Source organism: Pteropus alecto, unplaced genomic scaffold (assembly GCF_000325575.1).
Source record: "Pteropus alecto unplaced genomic scaffold, ASM32557v1 scaffold13, whole genome shotgun sequence".
Taxonomy (NCBI): Eukaryota; Metazoa; Chordata; class Mammalia; order Chiroptera; family Pteropodidae; genus Pteropus; species Pteropus alecto.
In genome coordinates this window covers 9521552-9546689 of record NW_006434373.1, presented here as the reverse complement: position 1 = coordinate 9546689, position 25138 = coordinate 9521552, and the positions used below count along the sequence as shown (strand labels likewise).

The 25138-nt window shown below is 33.9% G+C and overlaps 1 protein-coding gene across 3 annotated transcripts in view; it reads right to left on the bottom strand.

Moving 5' to 3' along the window:
- Nucleotides 1-25138, bottom strand: part of NALCN (sodium leak channel, non-selective) — a 263458-nt gene that overhangs the window by 129761 nt on the left and 108559 nt on the right. For all 3 annotated transcript variants that reach the window (XM_025045009.1, XM_006909384.3, XM_025045008.1), the window contains exons 11-12: nt 16757-16924; nt 10563-10754 (exon numbers count right to left, since the gene is read on the bottom strand). In XM_025045009.1, coding sequence (XP_024900777.1) covers nt 10563-10754; nt 16757-16924 — 360 coding nt within the window. The remainder of the gene's footprint in view (nt 1-10562; nt 10755-16756; nt 16925-25138) is intronic.

Sequence of the window (25138 nt, the reverse complement as noted above, 5' to 3'; positions counted from 1 at the left end):
TAAAGAAAAACAAAGGGACAGGAAATGTGATATTTGTCTGCAGTGTTAGCAGAATTCTCTTATTGGTCATTCATATTAATATGCACACTGTATGGTCAAATTTCTAGTTTTCTTGCAGAAATGTATCTAGTACATTTCTGTTTGATTAAGGTGGGATTTTTGTTCTTTGCCCACTGTCTTTTTTGGGGGGACTCTGAATTGAATTAATGGCTTATGAAAAACTAAAATAATAACAAACATAACAGAAGCAATACTCCAGACCTAATCCTGAACTAACTACTAGGGTTCTTTCCGTATCTATAGGGTTCTCTATCTAAAGAGTTCTCTTCTATAGTCCTCACTTGTACTACGTTTCTGCTTTTGTACTGCACACTTCAATATTATAGCATGCGCCTATTTACTTCTATTTGCCTAGTACAGCTTCCATGCCCCGCTTACCACTTGGTCTGCACATATATGTACTCAGATACATGCATGCTTACTCATGTGCACACATATACTTTATCCCATTATGTTTCCTGGAAATTAGTTTTTAAAATTGATATATAGAAAAGATGTTCGAGAAGATGGAGAGAACCCTCTGCAGACGTAGGCAGTTCAGTCTTATTGATCACTGAGCCTCTTGAGTGTTATTCCCAGTGGTGGGCTGTGGGGAAATAATGAATCTATACATCACTCATTAAAAGGTACAGTTCAGTCCCATATGTGATATATTTAGTGATAAGCTATTTAAGATTCTGGCAGTCATTTGGCAGTTTTTTTTTTCTTTGTAATATAATGCTTTACTTTTTGCATTTTGTGGAAAGTTTCAGAGGACTGACTAAAAAGAATATTCTAAACTGGAGTTGGGGTCTATTTCTAAACTTTAATGCAATACAGAAAATGGAGTCCTTACTGTTGAGTTAATGTCCCAATGATTTACTGAGAGACCCTTGTTCACTGGGCTCTCTGATTATTGCTAGAAATTCAGGGTGCAACTTAAGAAGTTGTATTTCCATGCCATTTAAGAACATCAGCTGCTACTACTTGATACTTGCCTGTTACGATGAAGGCAGAGTATTAACTAGTGTTAACTAGTTCACATTATTCCTCTCCTAATAATCCTCTAAAAGATGTACTCTTATTCTGTTTTTATTAATGGGAAACTGTATGGAGCCATTAGAGAACAATTGAAATGTCTGACTATAGATTATATTTTTTGTAGGCAAGACTTAAGAAAATATTTAATAATATTGTCATCTTTTCATCAGTGAAAATATGCTTCCAGAAGCTTATTTTAAGTAAGACAAATATTCCTCATTAATGGCTCTAATTTATTTTTGAAGTTAGTGCAATGGAGTGGATTGATTACTAAAATAATATTAGTGAAATATAGCAATTAATAGTTGGAAAACTATAAATAAGATGATTGGTAGAAAATTACCAAAATATGATGAGGTGCAAAAAAGGTTCTCCCCCAAATAGTGTACATCTGGAATTGGAATATAAAAATGCTTTATTCAAGGAATGTAGTAATTCTGTTAATTGCAGTTCAGTACACCAGTGATACCAACGCACAACAGGAAAAGATGGCCATCTCTGTGTGATTTATGTTGCATAAAAATCATCCATTAACAGGAAATGCACAAGATATTATTCTATCACCATGCCACTGATGAATCACAAAAATAAATCACAAAAATAAATTCAAACAGGAGCAAAAAATAATATCCTCTGATATTATAGCAGAACAAAACAAAATAAATTTTACAGCTTTTTTTTGGCGAGGGGAAGAGATGGTTATATCAAACTATATCACTGAATTACTTGAAAATTTAAAGCAAATTGCTAGTTTTTATTGCAGAGTCATGTCCAGGCATGGATGACAATTTGGCCTAAAGCTTCAGACTGTGGAAGATTTGACACAATCATGGCCAGATAGAAAAAATAAGAAATTACCTCCCCTCCTGCCTCGAAGATGCCCCAAATTCCCCAAATGATCATAAATTTTTGTCTTTAGTCAATAAAAATATATTTTATTCAATGAAAATACCTCCTCAGAGAAATAACATTTCTTGTAGTGTAACCTTCTTCAAAATAGCTCTTCTGATATTGTCCAGGAAAAAAAAATAAGAAAGAAAGGTAAAAATCTTCAATGGCTCCCCTGCCTGTGTCACAATCCCAACCTCTGACAATACTCTATCATTTGGCTCCAGACCGACACTGCAGTTTGTTTCTCTTACATCCCTCCAAGCCCCATGATTCTCCATGTCTGTGATTTACGCATTCTGTGTTCCTTATACGAAAGTCTCATTAATGCCATCACTCACATCCTTACCTGTTGAAATCATAGGTACCCCTAATGACAACTCGTCATAATGCTTTGCAGAGCTTCTTCCCTGAAAGCAATCTCTTACTATTAAAATGAGATGGTCTTTGGAAGCACAGTGCCTAGCACACATAGGTTCCGAGAATACTCTCCAGGATATCTTTGATATCATGTTTCACTTTTTGGCTTATTTGAGTTCTCATGTGTCTACAATGGAATAAAATGACTTCTTTCTTTATTGTAAAATTCATCAATGCTATTCCCAGCTACATACCCTAAAGAAATTTTCACATGTGCACAAATTAAAGTGTAATGCTCAGAGCAGGACTATTTGGAGTCACAAATATTGAAAACAAACATTCCAAACCTGCATGCATTAGTTTCTTATTTTTGTATTACAAATTATTATTAATTTAGCAGCTTTAAATAGCACTAATTTAATACTTCATAGTTTCTACAGGTCAGAAGTGTGGGCATTGTGTAGCTAAGTTCTCTACTTAGTGTCTCTGTGGCTGAAATCAAAGTGTAGGCCAGGCTGTGTCATCTGGAGCTGGGGTTTTCTCCTACGCTCATTCAGGTTGTTATCAGAATCAGCTCCTGTAGGTACTAGACTGTAGGACTGAGCGTCCTGCTTTCTTGATGGTAGTTGACTGGGGGCTGCTCACAGACCCTAAAGGCCAACCTCAAGTCCTAGCCATGTGGCCCTTCAAAATAATAGCTTACTTCTGCAAAGCCAACAAGAGACTCACTCTTTCTTTGAATCTCTCTGTTTAAGAAAGGCCTAGTCCCTCTGACTAGGTCAGGCCCACCTAAAAACATCTCCTCTTTTGATTGACTCCAAATTAAGCTATTAGCAACCTATTCACAGGAATAAAATCCCATCACATTTACAAGTTCTGCCCAAATCTAAGGGGAAGGGATTATACAGTGGGTCAGATATCTTTGAGGCCCATCTTAGAATTTGCATACCACACAGAAGAATAGGAAAGTAAGTAAGTCGTGAAGTAATTATATGAATAAGTGTATCATACATAATACAATACGTAGTTGTATATAATGCCACAGGAAAATAAATGAAATACAGCTGCATGTACTCATGCTGGCAAATCTCACTAACATAGTGTTGAGCAAGTCAGATATCTTTGAGGCCCATCTTAGAATTTGCATACCACACAGAAGAATAGGAAAGTAAGTAAGTCGTGAAGTGATTATATGAATAAGTGTATCATACATAATACAATACGTAGTTGTATATAATGCCACAGGAAAATAAATGAAATACAGCTGCATGTACTCATGCTGGCAAATCTCACTAACATAGTGTTGAAGCAAAAAAAAAAAAAAATTTTTAGCAGAAGAAACAGTGCAGTATGAGACCATATAAGGCATGTTTAAATTATGCAAAAAGATATGTGATCTTCAGCCAATGCCTATATATTTACTAAAAGAATAAAGGAATGCATTAAGAACATAAACATCAAATTCAGAGACATTCTTCTTTATGGGAAAGGGAGGAGAGTGACAAGCGAAAGACACTCCAGGACTTCAGATTCAGTGCTAACGTGCTTGTTAAGCTGCGTAGGGCCACAGAAGAACACACTTTATTATTCTTGATATCTCTTTCCATGTCTGAAGTATCTCATGAAAAAAATTTAAAATATATAAAAGGCAAAGCAAAAAAAAAAATCGATAAATATTTCAGCAATATTAATTGAACTAATTGTACTTCTGAAGATAAAATAGGCCTAGAATTTATTTAAAATATAGTCAAACTCTAACTACATCTGGCGAATAATGAAAAAAATTAAGGAGCAAGTTTTTCCTTCAAAATTTTCAGTAATTCTTGAAGCACAACTAAAAGCACGATTAGCCATTTTGGTGGTGAGAGGAAAGGGGAAATTAATTCGTAATTAAGTATTTTATAGCGTTTACTGCTTATACTGTATAACTGCTTTGGACATGATTTTATAAGCGAAAATTCAATAGAGCAAGTAATTAGCATTTAGAAAATGTAAACTAAGAAAACATCAAATAAATAATATTAAAACTCAAGTACTTCATGTTATGGAGGGTAGTGTATTATTTATGAATAAAAGTGATCCCCATTTGTAGAACTGCAAAACAAATGAGGTCTGATTGTTATATTTTAATGAGAAATTAAAAGGAATAAATATATCGAGCTGGTTAAAGATGTGCAGTGGAAATTTACTGCATGCATTTCAGTAACGCAGAGTCAAGCTGCTTTATACAATAAGGGGAGGGGTAAACTGAGCTAGACTGTAGTGCCACTATTTGTTAGGCAATGACTGAAACATCCAATTTGTTTTTGTCCTTGTGACAGAAAAACTGGTGACTCTTGCCTATTCCTACCGATCTCATAACCTGTACGGGCTGGTCCGCTGTGAAAAGTTAGTCTAAATTGTTCTCCTTTTAAAAACTTATTAGTCCCGACAAAACAGGAACTGCAGGGGACTGCCTCATAGCAGGGCTTGCTCTTCCTTGTTATTTCTACTTAGCAGTGGGTCTGTTCGGTCCAAATTAGAAGAGAAAGTTATTAGCTTGAAATGACCAAGTTGTTTTACTAAATTCTAACAAGATATCCTTTTTTTTTTTTTGCCATCGAAAAAATTTCAAGCTCTTTTTCTCCATCTCATGGGATTGTATAATGAGTGCCCCCTGACTGTTTCCATCCTGAAGCTACTTCCTGACTTTACAGATCCCTTGGCACAGTGTTAAGCACTTTGGGAGATGTCAGGAGAGAAGAGTACAGTGCTGCCAACCTCAGGACACATATAGTCTAGTAGAGGTGATAAGACTTGTGCATAAATGTCAAAAGTGTGTGACAAAGACAATTGCCAAAAAAAAGGGGGGAGCAAGAATCAATTATGTGCCAGGCTCTATGCTGGCTGCTTTGCAGGACTATTTAGGCACCTTAGGAAGGAGCTGGGGCCCAGATGCTAATGGTGACAAAAATTAAACACCAGTCCTCCTGCTGCCACATGTCTATTTAAACACACTGTTTGCCCTGGGCATGTAAGAAGTTTGAGATAGAGATGAAAGAGAGAAATCTTGTCCCGGTTTTGAGTTTGACCATTGTAGTGGTTTTGTGGTTGTCTATGAAATATTCATCCCTTTCCATATAATTAATCTAAGCCTATCATTTTGATTCCAGCCATCTTGCCAATGACTCACTTAGGAATGACCAAGTTACCCAATCCTGCCAGTGAGAGATGACAGCAAGTTTGCTGGCGAGGTATCTTTACTCCTAAGGAGACCTGGGCAGAGATGACCCCTTTCTTCCTCTAGAGTTTTCCATGAAGCCTGAAAATGTTGCATCCATTTTGCTAACACATGAAGACAACTCACAGAAAAGGTAACTGTAAAAACTTGGTGGCTTAAAATACCAAGAGTTTATTATCTCACACTTCTGAAGATTAGCAGTCTAAAGTCAATGTGTGGGCATGACTGTCTTCCCTCTTAAGGGTCTAGTAAGGAATCCTTCCTTGCCTCTTCTGGGTGTTGGCTGGCAATCCTTGGAGGACCTTGGCTTGGAGATGCCACTGCAATCACATGGCCATCTTCTCCAAGTATGTCTTCACACCACCTTCCCTCTGTGGTTGTCCAAATCTTCTCTTTTTATAGAATATCAGCCATATTAGATTAGGGCTCACCCAAATGACCTCATTTTAACTTGATCATCTCAAATTTTGGGGTACTGAAAGTTAGGACTTCAACATATCATTTTGAGTACATAATTTAACCCATAACAACATCTGAGAGAGAATTTCAGCAAATGATCCAGAGTTCTCACTTCCTGAAGTCCACCTAATCTCTTCAATTTTGTGAGGTAAATTTCCTAATTGCTGAAGTCAGTTGAAGGGAGGTTTTCTGCTACTTGCACCTGAAGCATTCTGAAAGAATTATGCAGACGCTTCTGATTGGTAAAGGTAAGGACAGTGATGAGGCAAACGGGGGTCTTGGAGGAATGGACAGTAGTAGTAGATGGAATCTGGCTTGTTGAGCCTGATACAGCGTGGAAGGGTTGTAGAAGTTTGTTTTGGTTCAGGATTATCATTCAGTCTTCAAAAATCTATTCACGGCTACCCTGTGGCAGGTATTGTGCTAACCACAGAGAATTTAATGAACAAGATAGACACCGTCTGTCTTTGAAAGGTGTGGTAGAAGAAATCCTGAAATATGAGCCCGAAGAGATAAATAGGGCTAGTGATGAAAAGATACTGAAAATCATATTTAAAAGTTTGTTATCTTGAGGGAAAGGAGAACCTTGAAGCATTTTAAACAGGAGAGTGTGATGAGACATCTTAGAAAGATCTCTTCTCCTGCAAACGAAAAATTGATTAAAATGCCCTAACAGAGGCAGGGAGACGCACTGGGGGAACCTGTGGAAGGCAAGTGAGAGATCCCTTTAGGATATCCTTCATTTTCTAGTATTTCAAGAAGTACCTGGGGTATTTCCATGTGAATAGAGCTCTGTCAGAGGTCAATGCACTGGGCAGGTACTTAGAGTACCCAGGCTGTTCTTTTCTCTGCTGGTCCTCTGCCTTGCCAAGATTCTGCTTTTGGAATTTGGATGGGGGAGTTCACTTTCATGCGTCCATGTCAGGTCCTCTTAGAGGGGTTTCACAGTGGGTTCCTGGGTCCCAAGATATAATCAGATCTAATTAAACCAGTGCTTAGTTCTACAACTAGTCTTATTTTCTTAGAGAGTTTATGCCGCCTCAATGGCTGGGTCAAGATCAGGTTGGAAAAATAGCTGGAGCAAAATTATTTCCCTGGTACAAACACCGAGTCCCCTCTGTCAAGTCAGGCTTGTCCTGCCTGTGCTGCAGTCCTTTCTTCACGGCTGGTCCTCTCTCAGAGTCACTCAAATTTACTCTCCTGTATCTCACAGCTCTGTGTATGTTGGTGGTATGTTCTGTGTATGTTGGTGGTATGTTGGTGGTAAGCCTTCAGGATGACCTAGATCCAGGTATGGATAATATAAACAATTGCAAAGTTTTAAAGTTCCTATCTTACTTTGGGAGGTAATTTTTCTTACAGAAAATTTATTCTCCTGTGCTTCGGCGCATACTATAATTAACCAATCTACCTCAATGCCCAACCACTGGATAATGAGGAAGGTGTCGCACGAGAAGGGAAGATAGTAAGAAATCTACAGGCGAGTGTTTGAACAGAAATCTAGTGTGGCTGGAAAGTGTTTTTAATCATCTTTCCTGATGATTTCTTATCAGGCAAGTACAAATGACTGATGGTGCTATATTTGACTGGAAATGATAATGACTACTTTTTGTAATTGTAATATTTTAAACATTTTTATAAGATTATTTTGCAGGGATTTAACTCTTAATTACATTCATGTGCAAGAAAAAGCCTACTCCTCGTCACTTCACATGTTTAGGCTGTCAACACTGTCAGCTGCTGAATAACTGATTAGAAGGCCCCACAGTTGCTGGCTGCTTTCATTAAGATAGTCAAAGTAATCAGGCAGAGAGACACAACTGAGTAACTGGAGATCTGAAAATGTAATGCTACTTGATTACTATTATGGCTGGAAAATAGAGAAAATCCCAAGGGGCTAAGTCAGGGATGGATCAGCCTTCTCTTTTATACAAAGGCTAATATACCAACTTCAGACACATTATATAGGATATAACATTTTAAAGTTAAGCCTAGAGTTGTGTTGTTTCTATATATATTATTCAATACTATGTTGTGTTGTTTCTATATATATATTATTTCTATATATATTATTCAATACACGATGCTATGAGAAAAAATACTATTTTTACCAATATTTTAGATGTGGGGAAAAAAGCTTAAAAAATCACTTGCCCAGTGTCACATAGATAAAGAGGGATAGAGTAGTGATGTGAAATCAGACTTGTAGAATAAGAAGTGCAGAGTCTTATCTGCAATGATGCTGTTTCATGCTGGCCTACAGCCTTATTCACAACTTCAATATTCAAATATTTTTGAAAATATATAAAGGTATGTTTTTTGTTGTTGTTTTTCGTAGCTCATTTACTAGCAAAAATCTGATCTGACCTAAGACTTACTTATTGTCTTTATCTATCCTTCTTTGTCTGAAGGTGATGTTTTACTACAGAAATATTAATGTGTTGATTATGGGGTGCTGATTCAGACAACTTTACAGGGTGATATCACCCTGATAACATCTGGAACACTCTAAACTCCAATAATTATCTGACCAAAGAGGTTTTGGTAAGGGATATAAAAAGCAGTGAGGCGAGATTAGAGGAAATAGTAAAAGATGAAGCTATGAAATTAAGGTAAGACTGTGCAAATAAAGGAGGGTCGTTTTCCTTCTAGTATCCCCCATGCCTACAACAATGGCTGACCCGTAGGGACCTTGTCAAAGTGGGCCTTCAACACTGCCGAATTAAACTGGCCTGAGAGATGGACCGTTATAACAGTCTCAATGTTACTGTGAAAGATGGCGGTCTGCAATTTATATTTGCCCATTGAGGAGGCAGTGAGGGAGCAGCCTAAGAGAAGGTGGGCTTAACGACATCATTGTCATATTTGCTTGAGCCTGCATCCCTGGAGAAAAAGCTGACCCTCCTGTTGAGGAGTCTGGCTCCAGGCCAGTAGGCATCTTCTGTGGCCTGACCATAGGCAATGATGAGGCTTTGCAATGCAAAGATCCCCCCTCCACATGACATCTGTGCTGACGCACCTGACCCTCACCCAGTGCTGTTCAGTGGGGAGAATGGAAAGCTCAAGAGGAGCCAGTGCTTAGTTGTGCCCATTGCTTGCACTGTGGTAGTAAGTAAACAAAGGCTCATTGTGACTTTTGGTTGGCTTACTGTCCTCCATAACCACCTCAACCTCTGACAGCTCAGCACCCGTCTAAGACTAGTCTTGGTGCCAGTGCCCTGTACGCCACCCTCAGGAACCTTTTGCTATGGCCCTTTTTATCTCATACATCTTTAACCTCACCCTCTGCCTTCTCTCTCTCATTGGAATTTAAACATGATCACACTTTCATCCAACTTAAAAGCTCGTTGGCCTTATATCCTCCTCTTGCCTTTAACCATTCTTTCTCCTTTAAGTTCTGTAACAGGAAATGCCTCACCTCAGACCTTTAGCACATGCTGTTCCCATAACCTGGAACACTGTGCTCTTACATTTCATGTGGCTACATCCAACTGGTCTTCAGTAACCTCCTGTTCCAAGAAGCTTCTTGGACTTTTCCATTTCTGGTTATGGACCTTATCTCTAGGTTCCCACGGCACCTTGTACCTGCCTTTATCAAGGTTTTATGTTTACTTACTCATTATCCCCCTCAATCAAGAATTTCTTGAGGACTGGGGAGTTAGTTGTGTTTATGTTCCAGGATCACCAAAATTGCCTGGATCTTGATAGGCATTCAACAAATGCCTGATGATGGGTAATAAATTTAGCACAATGTTTTTAAAAAAATAACCCAGGCTATATCAGTCTATCTTATATGAGTACAGGCATCTTTGTCCACAAAGCTTATTTAAAAAAAATGCTGTTCTTACTCCAAGATTATTCTCCATATATAATAGGCCTTACTTTTTCAGCTTATGGTGAAAATATATACATTGTCTTGGTTATTATACTGTTCATGTTTCTTAATCCAAATAGAGTTAAATTTCAGGATTTTTCTGGTTAAAAGCTATATCTTCTACATGAGTTCTGCTTATTAATTAATTGATTTTTAACTTCCTTTTAGCCTAAGTGGATTCTGATGAGAATGTAGAGGCATGGACTAGATGATATAAAGACACTTCAAATCTGAAGTGTTTATGAATTTAAAAATCAAAAGCTTCCTTTTAGATTATGCCTGACATAAAAATATATAAACCATAAAACAGATTTTAAAATGTTAATTTTCAAAAACACAAAAAGGCAAACTTTATTTTAAAATTCTACTATATTTTTATTTATAGGTGCTAAGAACACTATTTCCACCTTTATTGGTTTCAGCATTTCATTCTATTATATTATTTCCAGAATTGCAGAATTGATGCATAATCTAAAAATGCTGAAAATGGGATCAAACACCTGCACCCCGAAGAAGAAACCATTTTTTAAAGAAGAAACCATTTTAAATATTAAAATTGAGTTACTTCAAGTTATCAAAAATGTGACAATATTTTGAATTATCATTAAAATGGAATTACTCTGATGTTAATCATTATTAGTAAGATAAGAATAATGAATTAAACCACATTTTTATTCTTACCCTTGGAAACGTTGTAAATCTGTCCAGTTCTTCGACAAAGCAGAACATCTGCAAACTAATTGCTGACATGACGATCAAGAGGCTGGCAGTAAATACAACCAAACTCCCAAGCTTTTTTCCAGGACCAAATATCTTGTACACGAAGTCTTCTAATGCAGGTGAAATCTTAATAAGCCGAACTACCCTAAGGACCTGTCGTGGAAGAGAAAACCATACATAATCCATCATTTATTTACACTGACTCTTAATTAAGTTCATATTAAAACCTAATTTTTCATAGCTCTTTATAAAAATGCACTTTTCTATTTGAGCATCTATAGATGAGAAAACAATATAATAACTGAGACATCAGTTTATCTTGGTGCCCATTATATAACAAGAACTCAATAAATCTCAAATGAATGAATGAAGAGAAATGGTGACAACTGTTTTAACATATAATTCAAAATGATATTAATACATGTTGAAATAAAACTGATATTTTTCTAATGTTTAAATATCGAAGAAAACATTTAGTTCAATATTATCTATACTCATTGGCTTATAAAATAAAATTTCCTACGTATTTTTGTACAAGGAATTAAAAAACCCTTTGTCAAGGAGCCTTAATTTATAGTTGAGACTGCAACCCTAATATCCATTCTCTCCTTCCTTTAAAGAATAGAACTTTCTAAATTTTAGCCTACCAAGTGGCTATTGAGGGCTACAGACACCATTTTCTAGTCCCACTCGTAGCTAGGTATGGCCAGTGAACTAGGTTCAGATTTACGGAATATAAAAGGAAGTGATTTTTGCAACATTTAGCACATTAAATTAAATGAACCTGCCCTGAATATTTCTTTTATATCTTCCTCTGGGTGGGAAATGGAAACAACTGGAGTAGCCCTTTTGGACCAGAAAAAGAAGCCTTGTATAGAAGATGAAAGATTCAATCCAACACAACAAACTGGCTTCCTGGATGATCATGTAGAGCAGAGTCATCTACTTGCCATGGACACCCACCAACTACTGGAAAGAAATAAACTTCTATCTTATGTAAGCCTTGTAGTTTTAGATCTTCCTTATATCTTCTTAGCTGGTTATCTAAACACACACATATGTTTAGGTGTTTTGCACAAGCTGTGGAAGTCTAAACTACAGGATCCCTAACTACTGATGGACATCTTCAGATGTTCAGGGATAAACTCCACCATCCTAAATGCTGCATATTAAATCAGAGAACCAGAGTTTATTTTCATAATCTCTGAGGGAAAAGAGAGGGTTTCAAAATGCCTATTCTCTACTGCACTGCCATACACACACACACACACACACACACACACATATATATATATACACACATATACACACATATATATATGCAAAAACTACTACCCATAACTAATTAATTAATAAATTCACTCTCATTCATTTAACAAATACTGGTTCTTTGTTATGTGCCAAAATTGTGTTGGACAAATAACATTCAATGGCTGCTATTACAAAAGGAGTTTAAAACAAAGACACAGCTCTTAAGGACATATCTATAAGATTAAAAATGTAAATTGGAATATAATTAAGAGTTGAAGTATAACGTATGGAAAAACATCATTTTTATCAAGTCTAAGATGTCATCATTTTTAATGCACATCTGAGAAATCAAAAGTGTTGCCAATTAAACTGCAACACACCAATGCCTATGAGACGGATCCCAAATCTAGAGATATTAAAACAGAAAAATTGTGGTCTCAGCATAAATGAAATATGGTAAGTACAATGGTAGTCCAAGATGGCTTAATATCAATAAGAGCTTAAGTTGTCTTTGAAGGCTTCTTAGGAGAAGAAATATAGTCTATTTTGAATTCAGTGAGAAACAGGAAATACTTTAAAAACCTAGCTTTGAATTTTTACATGTACAAAATTAAATAAAATACGTTTGGGCTTTCCTTTCCAGCATCCCTAGCTTTCTCTTCCTCCTGATTTCACTTTGGCAAATCATTCCTACTCCACTCTTAGTCCATGAGGTCCAGAGGGGAATCCCTGAACCCCATGATCCAGGCCTGGCCAAAGTATTCACAATGACTTGAGTCATCTTCAGAATTTTTGTTGGCCCTATAAGAGGTGTTCCACCTTTTACTCCTAATTGGCATTACTATAAGAACCACATAAATCTAGAGCTTCTGGGACCATTTTTACCACCACATGGAGAAGGTCAGCTTATGAATGATGTCAACACAGAACAAAGGTGAGTGAAGAAATAGACTGAGCCTCTGAATTTTGCCATATCTGAAGCCACATTTGCCCCCTAAACTTTTAATTAACAGGAAATATTGATGGTAACCTTAGCATTTCTATTGTTCATAGAACACACATGGTAATGTTTGTAGTTGCTCATATCTAGTAAACTAATGGACAAATGTTTACATAAGTCAAGAAAATGCATATTTCTTTCACGGTAATTTAAAATCCTTAACACAATACTTAAGAAAATTTACATGAAAAATCAAGCTGTTCGAATTACACATTATATCACATTTATGGTTAAGTTACCAGTTTTTCCTGCTTTGATTCTTAACATACATTCCCAAATCAGAATATATTATACTCAGGTCATCTTTCAAAATAATAAGCCAACAGCTTTATCATAAAAACTATTAAGATATTAATGTTCATATTAATACCCAGAATAATAATCTGGAAAGATTTCATATTTTTACCAGATCTGTTTATTCTCAGATATAAATAATTAAGTATCTAATTATTCACAGCTAAATCTAGCCAATTTTAGAGAAATGATTTAATTGGTTTATAGCTCAAATTCAGTACTGTGTTTTTCCCACTTGTGTTAAAATCATATTTAAAAGATTGCCTAAGTAATTTTGAGTCCTATGTCAAATCTAATAAAAACAGCCTATGCACATCTGTGCAATTCTGGTAAATTAATATTTCACTAGCTGGAAGAAACAGAATTTAACACGACTCCCACATTGGTGATTTGCTCAGCAATTTCAGAGGGTTAACCTTGCATCCCTGGAAAGGTAAAATCCTTATCAGTGACTCTAATTATGTCTTTTCATTTATTTGGGGATATGTATGCTTTTCACTCTTTCTACTTAATATTTTTGATTTTGTTTTCCTACAGATACAAAATAAACTATACTCTCAAAGATTAGAACTGTAGAACATGTGATTGTTTCCAAAGCACATTTTCTTGGTCATATTTCTGTCTCTTAAAGATCACTTAGTTGATTGATAGTGAGATATTGTAGAAATTGTGTGGTTAAGAATATGAGCTATGAAATTAAACTTCTTGGGAATGAGTTTCCACCATTTGTAGTTATGTGATCTTGGGCAAATAATCAGATCTCTTGGGACCTCAGTTTACAAGTATATCCCTATCTCACAGAATTGTTATAAGGAACAAATGAAAAATGCACTTGGCACAGTGTCTGGCACATAGTAAATGCACAATAAATACCAGCTGACATCATGATTATCCCAGTATGTCAGAAGCATGGCATTTTTTAAAGACTTTATTAAGTCCCATAGGGCAATGCTGCCCTATGTTCATTCCAGCCTAGCCACTTTGCTTTTTGCACTTTTCCTGGAACACATCAAGAATATTTACACCTCAGGACAGGTGCCATGTAGTTTTCTCTACCTGGAATGCTGTCTTCAGACCTTCCTATGGCTCATCCCTTCACTTCTTTCAGTCTCTGCTCTAATGTCACCTCTTCACAGAGGGCTTCCATGACAACTTATCTAAAATAGCATCTCACCCCACAACCTCTTTACTTTTTCCCTACTTGTTTCTTCTTTAAACCATTGCTGGTCCTTGTAGTCTGCATTCTTTTGTGGATTTGTCTGTTTGGCCCCTAGCATTTAAGCTTACTGAGGTGGGGATCCTTGCTGCCTTGTTCATCTCTCTATTCTCAGTATCTGGAACATTGCCTGATAGAGAGTAGGTGTTCAGTAAATATCATTTAAATAAATAGATGAATAACACCAATAATTAGTCTCAGAAATAATTACCATTTTAAAGGGAGCCATTTTGTACTAAACCGCTGATTTCATTTAAATATGAAAAATATAAAATTCAGTAAAGGAAGACTTACTGCCAACACAATGAAGATCCATTGAAATGAGAAGTGTGAAGACCAACAAGGGAGCTGAAAGTAGGCCCATAAGGAGCCAATCTGTTCGGTACAGTGTGTTCTCTGTATGTGAATTTGCAAAAACTCTGTGACACCTAATCTTGAGAGATTTATTTTTTAGCCACCAAATGACTGAGGTAGTTTTTAATTATCTCATTTGAAAAATAAAATCGTGGCTATTTATAGAGAAACACAAATAAAAATCACTTAACTACTAATATAAATTAAACTATTAGAAATTATAATCCAGCATCAAAGACAACAGTGAAATTACAAACTTCACAAGACTGTATGTGACTGACTATATCTATATTTATATCTATATAAAATAATTAAAACCATGACTATGAATTTTAGATGTTTTATAAAAAGTCTAATAGAAAAAAACTAGAGATGATGACTATTAATTTGTAACACTTTGATTTTTTCTAGTCGTTTTTCCATTTATATGTATTTTACATGTTGTATAAATTTATACCGTTTTGTATTTAAATAAAACAATCATGTCTCTAAGTTATTGTACATTCATCATAATTATTATTTTTTATGGTCAAATTGCATATGACTTGCTACGCTATTTCTCAGATGTTTACCATTTAAACAGTTCCTATTTTTTCTCTCATAAAGAATTCCAAAATTTTGATCTATTTCTAAATTTCACTGAAAAATTATCTGTGAGAAACTATAAGAATTTTTAAACACTGAATATATTTTATAGTATATCCTTGCTGAAATAGGCAGTGATTTTTTTCTTAATTTGGCTGATTTAATAGGTTTATATAAAAGTCTCTTATAGTTTTGACTATCAGGTATATTTTCTGTTTCTACATGGTTCTCTAATGTAGCTACTAAATGTTCATGTGGATTTTGTGACCATAAAACGTATATAATGTATGCATGTTTGGGAGGCACATTTTGTACAAAGAGTTTTAAACATGTGTATATCTCTTGCCCCAGCCATCTCACTTACGATAACCAAGCCCAAGGATATAACATAACAAATGACAAAGGATTTATGTCCAAAGACGTTGATGGTACTGAAAGCTTGAACCATGACAACCCTTTGTGGTTTCACTATGCTTGGCTGTGAGTACTAGAAACTCAGCTTTTTATTTGTGTTGTAGGGTATTTGTTTTTCATTTTTTAACATTTTTATTTATTTTTATTTTTTAATTAATTAATTAATTAATTTGATGGTGACATTGGTTAACGAAATCCAATAAGTTTCAGCTGTGTTTTCATTTTTGTGAATTATATTTTCATGTCTCTTCCTCTAGGTATCAGAAATATTGATTTTCAGGTTGTGATCTGGCATCTTAAGTTATTGCCCTGAAAATGAGAGCTTTGGTATTTATTAGCAATAAAAAAATCAATAAAGTTGGAATCCATTTCCTTTCTTCTAAGGAGTTGGAATCTTGTTTCTCTGAATTCTTTAAAATTCTACTGCCGTCTTGTTCTCCAACTATTTTTAAATATCTATTAAGAAAATAATATGTTGGGATATTTCTATGATGAATTATATAAATGACCAGTTTCAGACAGAAAAATGACTATATTTGAAATTTTTAAAAATTAGGATATTATTAGGATATTATTTCAATTGTAAGTCATTGTTGAGTAAACATATGTAGGCTTATTGAGAACAGATCTACACTTGCAATTAAATACCTATTTACTAGTCTTTAAAATGTGTGTCAACATCTTATGTAGTTTATAATTTTATATGTATACATAGATGCATAATATCATGTATATGTAAAATATGTATATTTTTACATTTTGCTAATTTATGAACTGTATGTAAAACATCTCCACTTATTGCTGTGAATTTTCAGGAGTTTTACAAACAATGCTACAATTTATGAATGCATTATCTGGGGTATTTAAGATGTCACTGGACTTATTCCATGTTGGTATTTACTATATAACTTATATAATATATATAAGTTTAACACAAATACTTATAATACACATATAATTATATATAGTTGTTATAATGTGACTGGTATTTTCTTTGGAATGAAAAAAGTCCTAAAAATAAATAGGCATTATTTGTATTACCTGAAAGTATGTGAATTGAGAATGATAAAGATCTGGATATACATGAAGAGTAGTTCCAATTACGAGTAGTAACTCAAATTTGTGGAGAGATGAGCTAATATATCCAGTAAATCCCAAACACCATATCTTCAGAAGTGCTTCCAAATCAAAAAGTACTGTAAAAGCCACCTAGGGGAACAAAGAAACAGTGGAATTGGAATCTAAAACTATAATTTATTTCAAAATATTTTATATATTTGTCAGTGCATGAATTTCAGCCACTATTATATAAATGAGAAGCCCACAAGAATCTAGAATAACATTTTACAAAAAAAAGTTTGAAACACACCAACTAGAACATAGCACACCAAATATATCTTAAGCAATCAGAAAAATATAAACATAAAGTTTCTATAATGCACATGGTATATTATAAAACACATATTACTTAGCATAATTAAATTTTAAAAAGTTTAAATATCATTTATGCCTTGGGCCACATAAATGAGCAATTTGGATTCCATATCAATTTATGTGTGTGTATAGTCACACATCGATTAATATATTAATACAATATATGTCCACATTATTAATTAAATTTAATAATTGACATTACTATATTAATAAATCAGCTCAGCCTCTTCACCTACCATATTATTCCATAAATTTGCTATTCTAAATACCAATATTATAAAATACACATATAAACTTAACATGTATTATTTTGCAACTAGAATTAAAATGTGCAACATAAGATTAACTTATAATTAAAGAGCACAAGAGTGAGTGCTGAAATTAGTCATAACATGTCCCTCTGAGATGATACCAGATGATTTATTAAAAGAAAGGAATAGAGGAGAGCTTACTTTTCTTTTTCTAGGCCAACATGGAAAAACAGAAGGGATTTTCTTCCACTCACATTTGGAAAATGTTGATAAAAATGGAGTTTTAATAATCACATTTTTAGGAATAAAACACTAAAAGCGTTGTAGATGGTTAATTTAGATGTGGGGAGAAAATTAAGATTACTTCTCAATCTAGCATTTCTGTAGACTCGGGTTTGCTTCTTAATTTAAATTAGCATGTCTCTTTTAAAAAATGTAAAAGAGCGATACATTTTAACTATGAAATAATCCTAAATACAACGAATTAACAAAATCCTTTGCCCACATTTCTCAAGTGATTGATATTAACCACTTTGCATATTCTCTCCTCAAACATTTTCTACTTCATAACCACATAAACGGGTTTGCATTTTATATGTCACTCTGAAACTTGCTTTTCTTGCTAACAATCATAGACATTCCTCCACGATAAGAGGTATAGGATCTACTTATTCTTCTTACCAACTGCATAATTTCCTATAGTATTCGATGTTTATTTAATTCAACATTTTCCCTAATGACTCATTGAAGAATGCTACTTCCTTGACAAGGAATCATCAGGAAAAATAATTAAGCATTTTGGTACTTCAAAAACAAGAGTACAATAACCATCTGTATGCCATATCCATATTTATTAGGCTTTCATATCTATAAGTAGATTCTCAGACCTGGCACTGCTGGGGCAAAGGACAAGTCGTGTGCTTTAAATTTTAGAAAATACTAAGAGATTACATTCAAAATGTTATAGGAAATCATTTGCCTTCCAGCAGAGTAGGAAAGTGCTTCTTGCCCTAAATCTGTACCAACACCAGATGTAATTAAACTTAATCAAACTTTTGCTTATCTATTCATATGAGTATTGATCATTTAGATTTATTTTCTTTTTAAAACAATTTTTCTGTTCATAACTTTGCCAATTTTCTTTAGTGGTCTTTCTTCTTTCTTATCATTTTTTGGAGTTGTTGATATTAAAGACATTAATCTTTGTCTGCTATATGAACTGTGAATATTTTTTCTCTGATGAATAGTTTGATTTTTAACTTTGGTAGCATTTGCTCTATAAGCACTGTAAATTTTATATGGTCACATATTTCTATCTTTATGATTTTTTTCTTTACCTTTTACATATAAAATAGGTCTTAAGAAGGATTAATATCAAGTCTTCATATCCAGACACACAGTTTTTCTATTTGTTTGGACTATATTCTTTAATAATATATTTCCCCATTAAAGATATTATTGCTTGCTTGTAAAATTTAATATTTCAGTCATGAATGTAAATGCATTTTTCTTTACCTTTAAAATTTTTATTTATTTATTTTACCATTTCTATCTAGTTAGTTCCAGTGGAGAGAAAAGCTATTGATCTATCTATATCGATTTTCTATAATAACCTTACTAGATTTTTCTATTAATCTAATATTTTTAATAAGGTCTCCTGGGTTTTGTAAAAACCTACATTTCATTTGCAAATGAAGATAAGAGTTTTTAAACATTGACTTTGGAGTTAATTGGATTAATTTATTCCATATAATGGTACAGCTGTATAGTAATATACTAAATAATGAAGTGGGAATAAGAGGAATCCATGATTTGCTCCTTATTTTCAATGGAAGTTCCTTAGAATTCATACATAATGGTTGCATTGAGTTTCGATAATTAATTTCTACCATGTTTTAGGGTTTTTCTTCTCTTCCAATTCTACTTAGAGGATTTTAGCCTTCAATTCATAGAGGTAATGAAATGTATAACAAGAGCCCTTGATGTTGACTATTTGTATATAAACCCTAAATTGTAATGCTAATTTTATTGGATATTTTATTTATAATTTTTGTAGCTACTATCATATATGAAATTGGTCTATAATTCTACTTATACTATCATTATCAGCTTTTGGTTAAGCTTATACTAGTTTTATCAAACTTATTGTAGTTTTCCATTATTTGTATAATTTGTAATTGCTTAAATAAAAAAAGAAATATCTTATCTTTAAAAGTAGGTAAAATCTAGTAGGAAAACCAATAGATCCATTCCTCTTTGTAAGGGTAGATCAAAGCTTTCCAATGTTCTGATTACGTTTCAGACCTTGTCTATCAATTTGGTAGTTTATGCTTTGCCGGGAAATCATCAATTTCCTCTAGATTTTCAAGACCTGTGTTTAGAGTACATTTTTTTCCAGAAAGGATTGATTCTCTCTGGTGGTATGGGGTATATTATAAATTTGGTACCCCTTTAAATCAATTTTGTGGTTGATGTTTCTAGGACCCTGAAAGTAATATGACTTGGAACTGGAATCCCATATGAGGGCAGGCTTGAGCTTACACATTTTTTAGTACAGTTTACTCTTTTTCTATACATCTAGAGTCAAGGTCAAGACTTAGATTTTCTTTATCACTTCCTTCTGAGGGATGGACTTTTTTCCTTCGTTCAATGAGGTACAGATCATTGTTTGTCCTGATATTATGTGGGAATCTGTTCTGATGATGTACCCGACACAGCCTTTTCTTCTGTTCTGTAATTGCAAGTTCTAGCTGACACGGATATGCACATGCCTTCTGGGCAGCCACTGGTTTTAGTGCCCATTGGATGTTTTGCACCCATCTCACACTTAATTTCTGGCCTCAAGAATATTCCTTAATTTCTTAAATACTCTGCTAAACATTTAAAATGTTTCGATATCTAGGTGCCATTTTTAGTTGTTTCATAGAGGGATGATTTTCAGACACCTTTTGGGGCCACTTTGTATGTATTTCCTATGAACAATACACTATTTGAGTTTGTGTTTAAACATAATCTCACTGTGCCTTTTGATAGGAAAATTCAACCTGCTCCTATTTAATGTACCAAAGTTATACTTGGTCTTGTTTCTTGTGTATTAAACATCATTCCTATTTTATGTTTTAACCTTTTCTTATCATCTTTGGCTTGGTCAAATTGCTGTTGATTTATTTTCTCTCTTTGTTAATTTGACATTCTACTCTGCTTTATAATCTTACAGTTTATTGCAATGATCATAAATCAACCTATACTTTATCATTGCATCAAATTTGAATAATCGTAAACTCTCCCATACAAATTTGCTTGTTCACTCATCCCTCACACCCCTGCCAATCTATAAACTTCATAGTACACTTCTATCACCCTATTCTTCACCAATATCACACCCTTTCCTAAATCCTACTTTTTCTGAGACCTGTCATAAATTTAATTCTTATTTGACTTTTTTATTATCATCTTCCTTTTAGATCCAATACCCACAACCACTTTTCTTTCCTTTTTATCTTCTCTAATCTAGTCCTGTGGATTGTGATGAATTTATTTTATGATTAGCAAAGTTTGGAATAGTTTTCTCAAAGAAACATCAAGGGTTGCCTACTTTCTTAATCTTTTGCTATCTAAATGCATTTTGAACACTGACATGAATATTATGGCTTCATACAGATTCTTGAACTGTACTTCATACACACATACACACAAACACCATTGGTTCATTGCCTTCTACTTTCCAATACTGTATATGAGTCATCCAGTACACAATACATACTTGCCCTTGTAGGTTATTTAAGCCCATTCACAGGCTTGAAAAGGTGTTTTCTTTATGCTTGCAACCATAAAAGGTCATCAGGATATGCCTAGAAATGCATCTTTTTTCATTGAATCTCCCTGAGATTTAGTGAGCCCTTTCAATCTACAAATTTATGCTTTTCCTCAGTTTAGGAAAAAAATTATCTCATTTATTACTTTTTTTCTTCTACCTATTATTCACATCTGGGTGGCTAGTCTCTCATGATTTCTACTTTTTTTCCCCCCACTTGATCTCCCATATTAATAATTAGTTCTTGACAATGACCATATCCTTTTTTCAGTTAATTTTTGAAAATTTTAGTCAAAGTTTCAGAAAGTTTATTTTGTGCCTTAACTATCTGTCCTTGAGATATTAAAAAAAATCTGTTAACTCTTCCATCAATTCTACTTGATTGGGAAACTTGTACTAGATATTTGTCTTGGATTTTTGTGTCTCTCTTTCTGAGTCCTTTTGTATGAGAATAATTTTTTTTTTTGCTTGCTCATGACTTTGTTTGTTTGTCTTTTATGATCTTGTGAGCAGTGGCAAATAAGGGATGGCAGAAGGTACTGTGATCTTTGTGGTAAATGACCTAAAAACCGTCAGTCCCTTTGCTAGGCATCAGGAAGAGAGAAGGTGCTCCATGTCAGGATTCCTCACCAACTGGTGGAATCCATTCCAAACATCCCACCTGGGAAAAATTCAGCTTCCTTGCTCACTGAGATCAGTGGGATTCTGTCAGGTTCTCCCTGGAGCACAAGCAACAGAGTGGGCAGGTGCAACTCCTCTGTAGAAGACTAAAGCTTTCTGCACCTGAGCAGAAGCCTCAGGGGACCAGAGGACCCAAATCTCTGCCACAAGTCCAAACAAAAGGCAATTCCTCTTTAGCCCTGGGTTCTTAGTCTAGGCTCTACAAAAATAAGAAGCCCTCCAGACACCCTGGGGGATCTCTGGAGAAACTAAAACTCAGATATATCCTTCCCAAAGGTTCCACCTATAGCCTGACCTGGCTGTCATACTAGCAGAGGGAGCAGCTATAGGCACCCACTCCTCCATCTCTCCCTTCACCTATATTTTCAGACTTTCATTCCAAAGGAAGAAATGTAATCCATATAAAAGTGGCTATTTTTTTGTTTGTTTTTAAGTAGAGAACTATAGTCGATGCTTGAACAACATTGTGATCAGAGGTGCTGACCCCTGACACACATAACTTTTGACACTCCCCAAGCTTAAGTCATCCCTCAGTATCCATGGTGCATTGGTTCCAGGATTTCCATAGATACCACAATCCACAGATGCTCAAGTCTCTTATATACAATGGCTTAGAACAATGCATGTAGTCGGATCTCTTTATCTGCAGATTGTGGATTAAAAACAATACAGGTATTTATTGAAAAAGATCTGTGTATCAATAGACCCATGCAGTTCAAATCTGTGTTGTTCAAGGGTCAACTGTACTAATAAATGCCTGCAATATATCTGAATAGATTGTCCATATTTTTCATGAATGCAGTTTATATGAGTTCTTTAAACACCACATTTTATTTCTTTTCCAAATTTTCATTTTACAATAATACATATGATATTTAATACATATGATACTATACTATATATATATACTGATATATGCTATAACCAACACTTTTGTCCTTAAGAAAAAGATCCATAATGAAATTCAGATTTTAAATCAAAGGAGTTATTGTTCTAAGAACATTATATTTGTTCTCAAAATAGCACATAACTTGTAAAAAGATTTTTTTTAGAGTGAAAAATGCGAGAAATTAGTTTAAAATGCTTGTTTTCTGAAAGAACTAGTAATTGGATTTGTAAGGCTAGCAGGTAAAACCAGATGATTGACAAATTTCTGAAGCTAAAGAAAAAAATAACTGAACAGAAAATGACATGCTTAATATAAGTGGAACAATGGAAATTGTTCTGCCCTTTAATTTAATGAATAATGTATGATCATTTATAGGTAAAAAAATCATAAATGAGCTGATTGTGCCATGCAGGCTTGAGAAGGCAAAATGGTAGAGATGCTGCCCATATGAGGAAAGATATTTGAAATATATTACCCGCGATTTGTATTGCAGTCTTTATATCATAATTTCAAAGAAACATAATAAATATTCATGAGAAAATGAATGCATATTTATCACAAAAGAAGATTATAGGACAAAAGTTACAAGAAACTCAATTCAAGTAACCCATCTGTCCTAAATAAAATTTAAATGAAATAATACCAAAATAAATGATTACCAGCATCATTCTAGCAGTGTCTTTAAATTACCTACTCTTAGTCTACAGTGTACCTTCAGTGTTCGATACAGATACAGCACAAACTTTTGAGATAGATCTTTGATAGTTGAAAATGTCATTATTGTATTATTTTTCACCTAACAAGATATTGCCCAAATCCTTTTAGAGATACACAAAAAAGTTACTGTCAGACGAGAAAACTTATTTAATTAAAGTTTCTCAGAAAATGAGATTAAATTTCATGGTAATATAGAAGACTGGTACTATGGCGAGATGAGTTACTTTCTTAATTTGGTTATGTCTTGTGATTAATGAACTGAAATATGGGTGTCAGATTTTGTTCGAACTAAAATAAATGGCTCTTTAATTTAATTTAATTTTAATAAATATCATAAAACCAAATGTCTTCAGAGGAGCACAGAAATTACTTTTCTAGAAAAGATTGTTTCCTGCAAGATGGAAAAATAAGTCTATGCTTTCTGAAAGTTTTTCTGCTTCAAACACATAGCAATCATAGAAAAACAGGAAACCAAAGAGATGTCCTGGAGTTCTAAGCAATTTCTGACCAGAAATGTGGTAGAGACACAGGCTGTTAGAATTGCTTTCTTTTTTGTTCTATCTCTCCCATCAACTTGTGAGTTTCTTAAAAAAAGAATTTTGTTAAACTTGTTAATCTGTGCATAACACTGTGCTGATAAATTTCTCTTAAATGTACAGTCTAGGCTATAGACAGATGTTTTTATATAACAATAGAAAAGTATTGTTCAAGTTTTCTTATTTATTAAGAAAATGGGACTACACATTTTAAAATATAATTATGTTCCTTATAAAATGTGATTTTATGTATAATATTAATAACTACATACCATCTTAGATCAAAATGAAAAATAAAAACTCTCATAAAAGAAGGTAAATTTTTACCTTTTTCTGTTTATGCATAGCCTAGAAAACAAAGGAAAGTTTATTCTGTTTCTTAACTAATTCTAAATTTAGGTTAATTAATCAAAAGTAACAAAAGTTCCCAGCTTCACAACAGAAGCTAAGCAGCTTAATTTATGTTTAAAGGATGTTTTTTAGACTGTAAGTTGACTCTTAATGGGTTGAGAGGTTTATTTGGGAGTTTCATAACAAGTTATTCTGGAATATGTGTGAAATCAAGAAATTACTTCTTTCAAAGCTCATGTCCTTTTGTTATCTTTTAAAAAAGAAACTTTCCAAAATATTATGTAAAGTTATTGTCTTAAATATTATATCATTGTAGTTCATAAACTTGAATTGCTGTTATTACAGCCACTTTGAGGATTAAATAAGATAATAAATTCCTTTAAAGCACTTGGCAACATAATAGAAACTTCAAAAAATTGGTAGCTATTATTTTTATTAGTATTACTATATTTGAATTTAACAAATGAGGAAGTTAATTGACTTGTTCTGTGTTTCTATAGCTTAAACTAAGATCAAACTCACAAACAAAAAGAATGTAAATAAGGATTTACTGGAACATGATCATTCTGAGACCACATTCACTTTTGCACAGCAATGGTAGAGTTAAGTAGCTGAGACACAGAGCATGTGGCCTGAAAAGCCTAAAATATTTACACCTGGCTCTTGAAAGAAAAGTCTGTTGATCAACTTGCTTAAACTCAAACCATCTTTATAAACTTTTTAAAGAGAAAATATTTCATTAAAAAATTA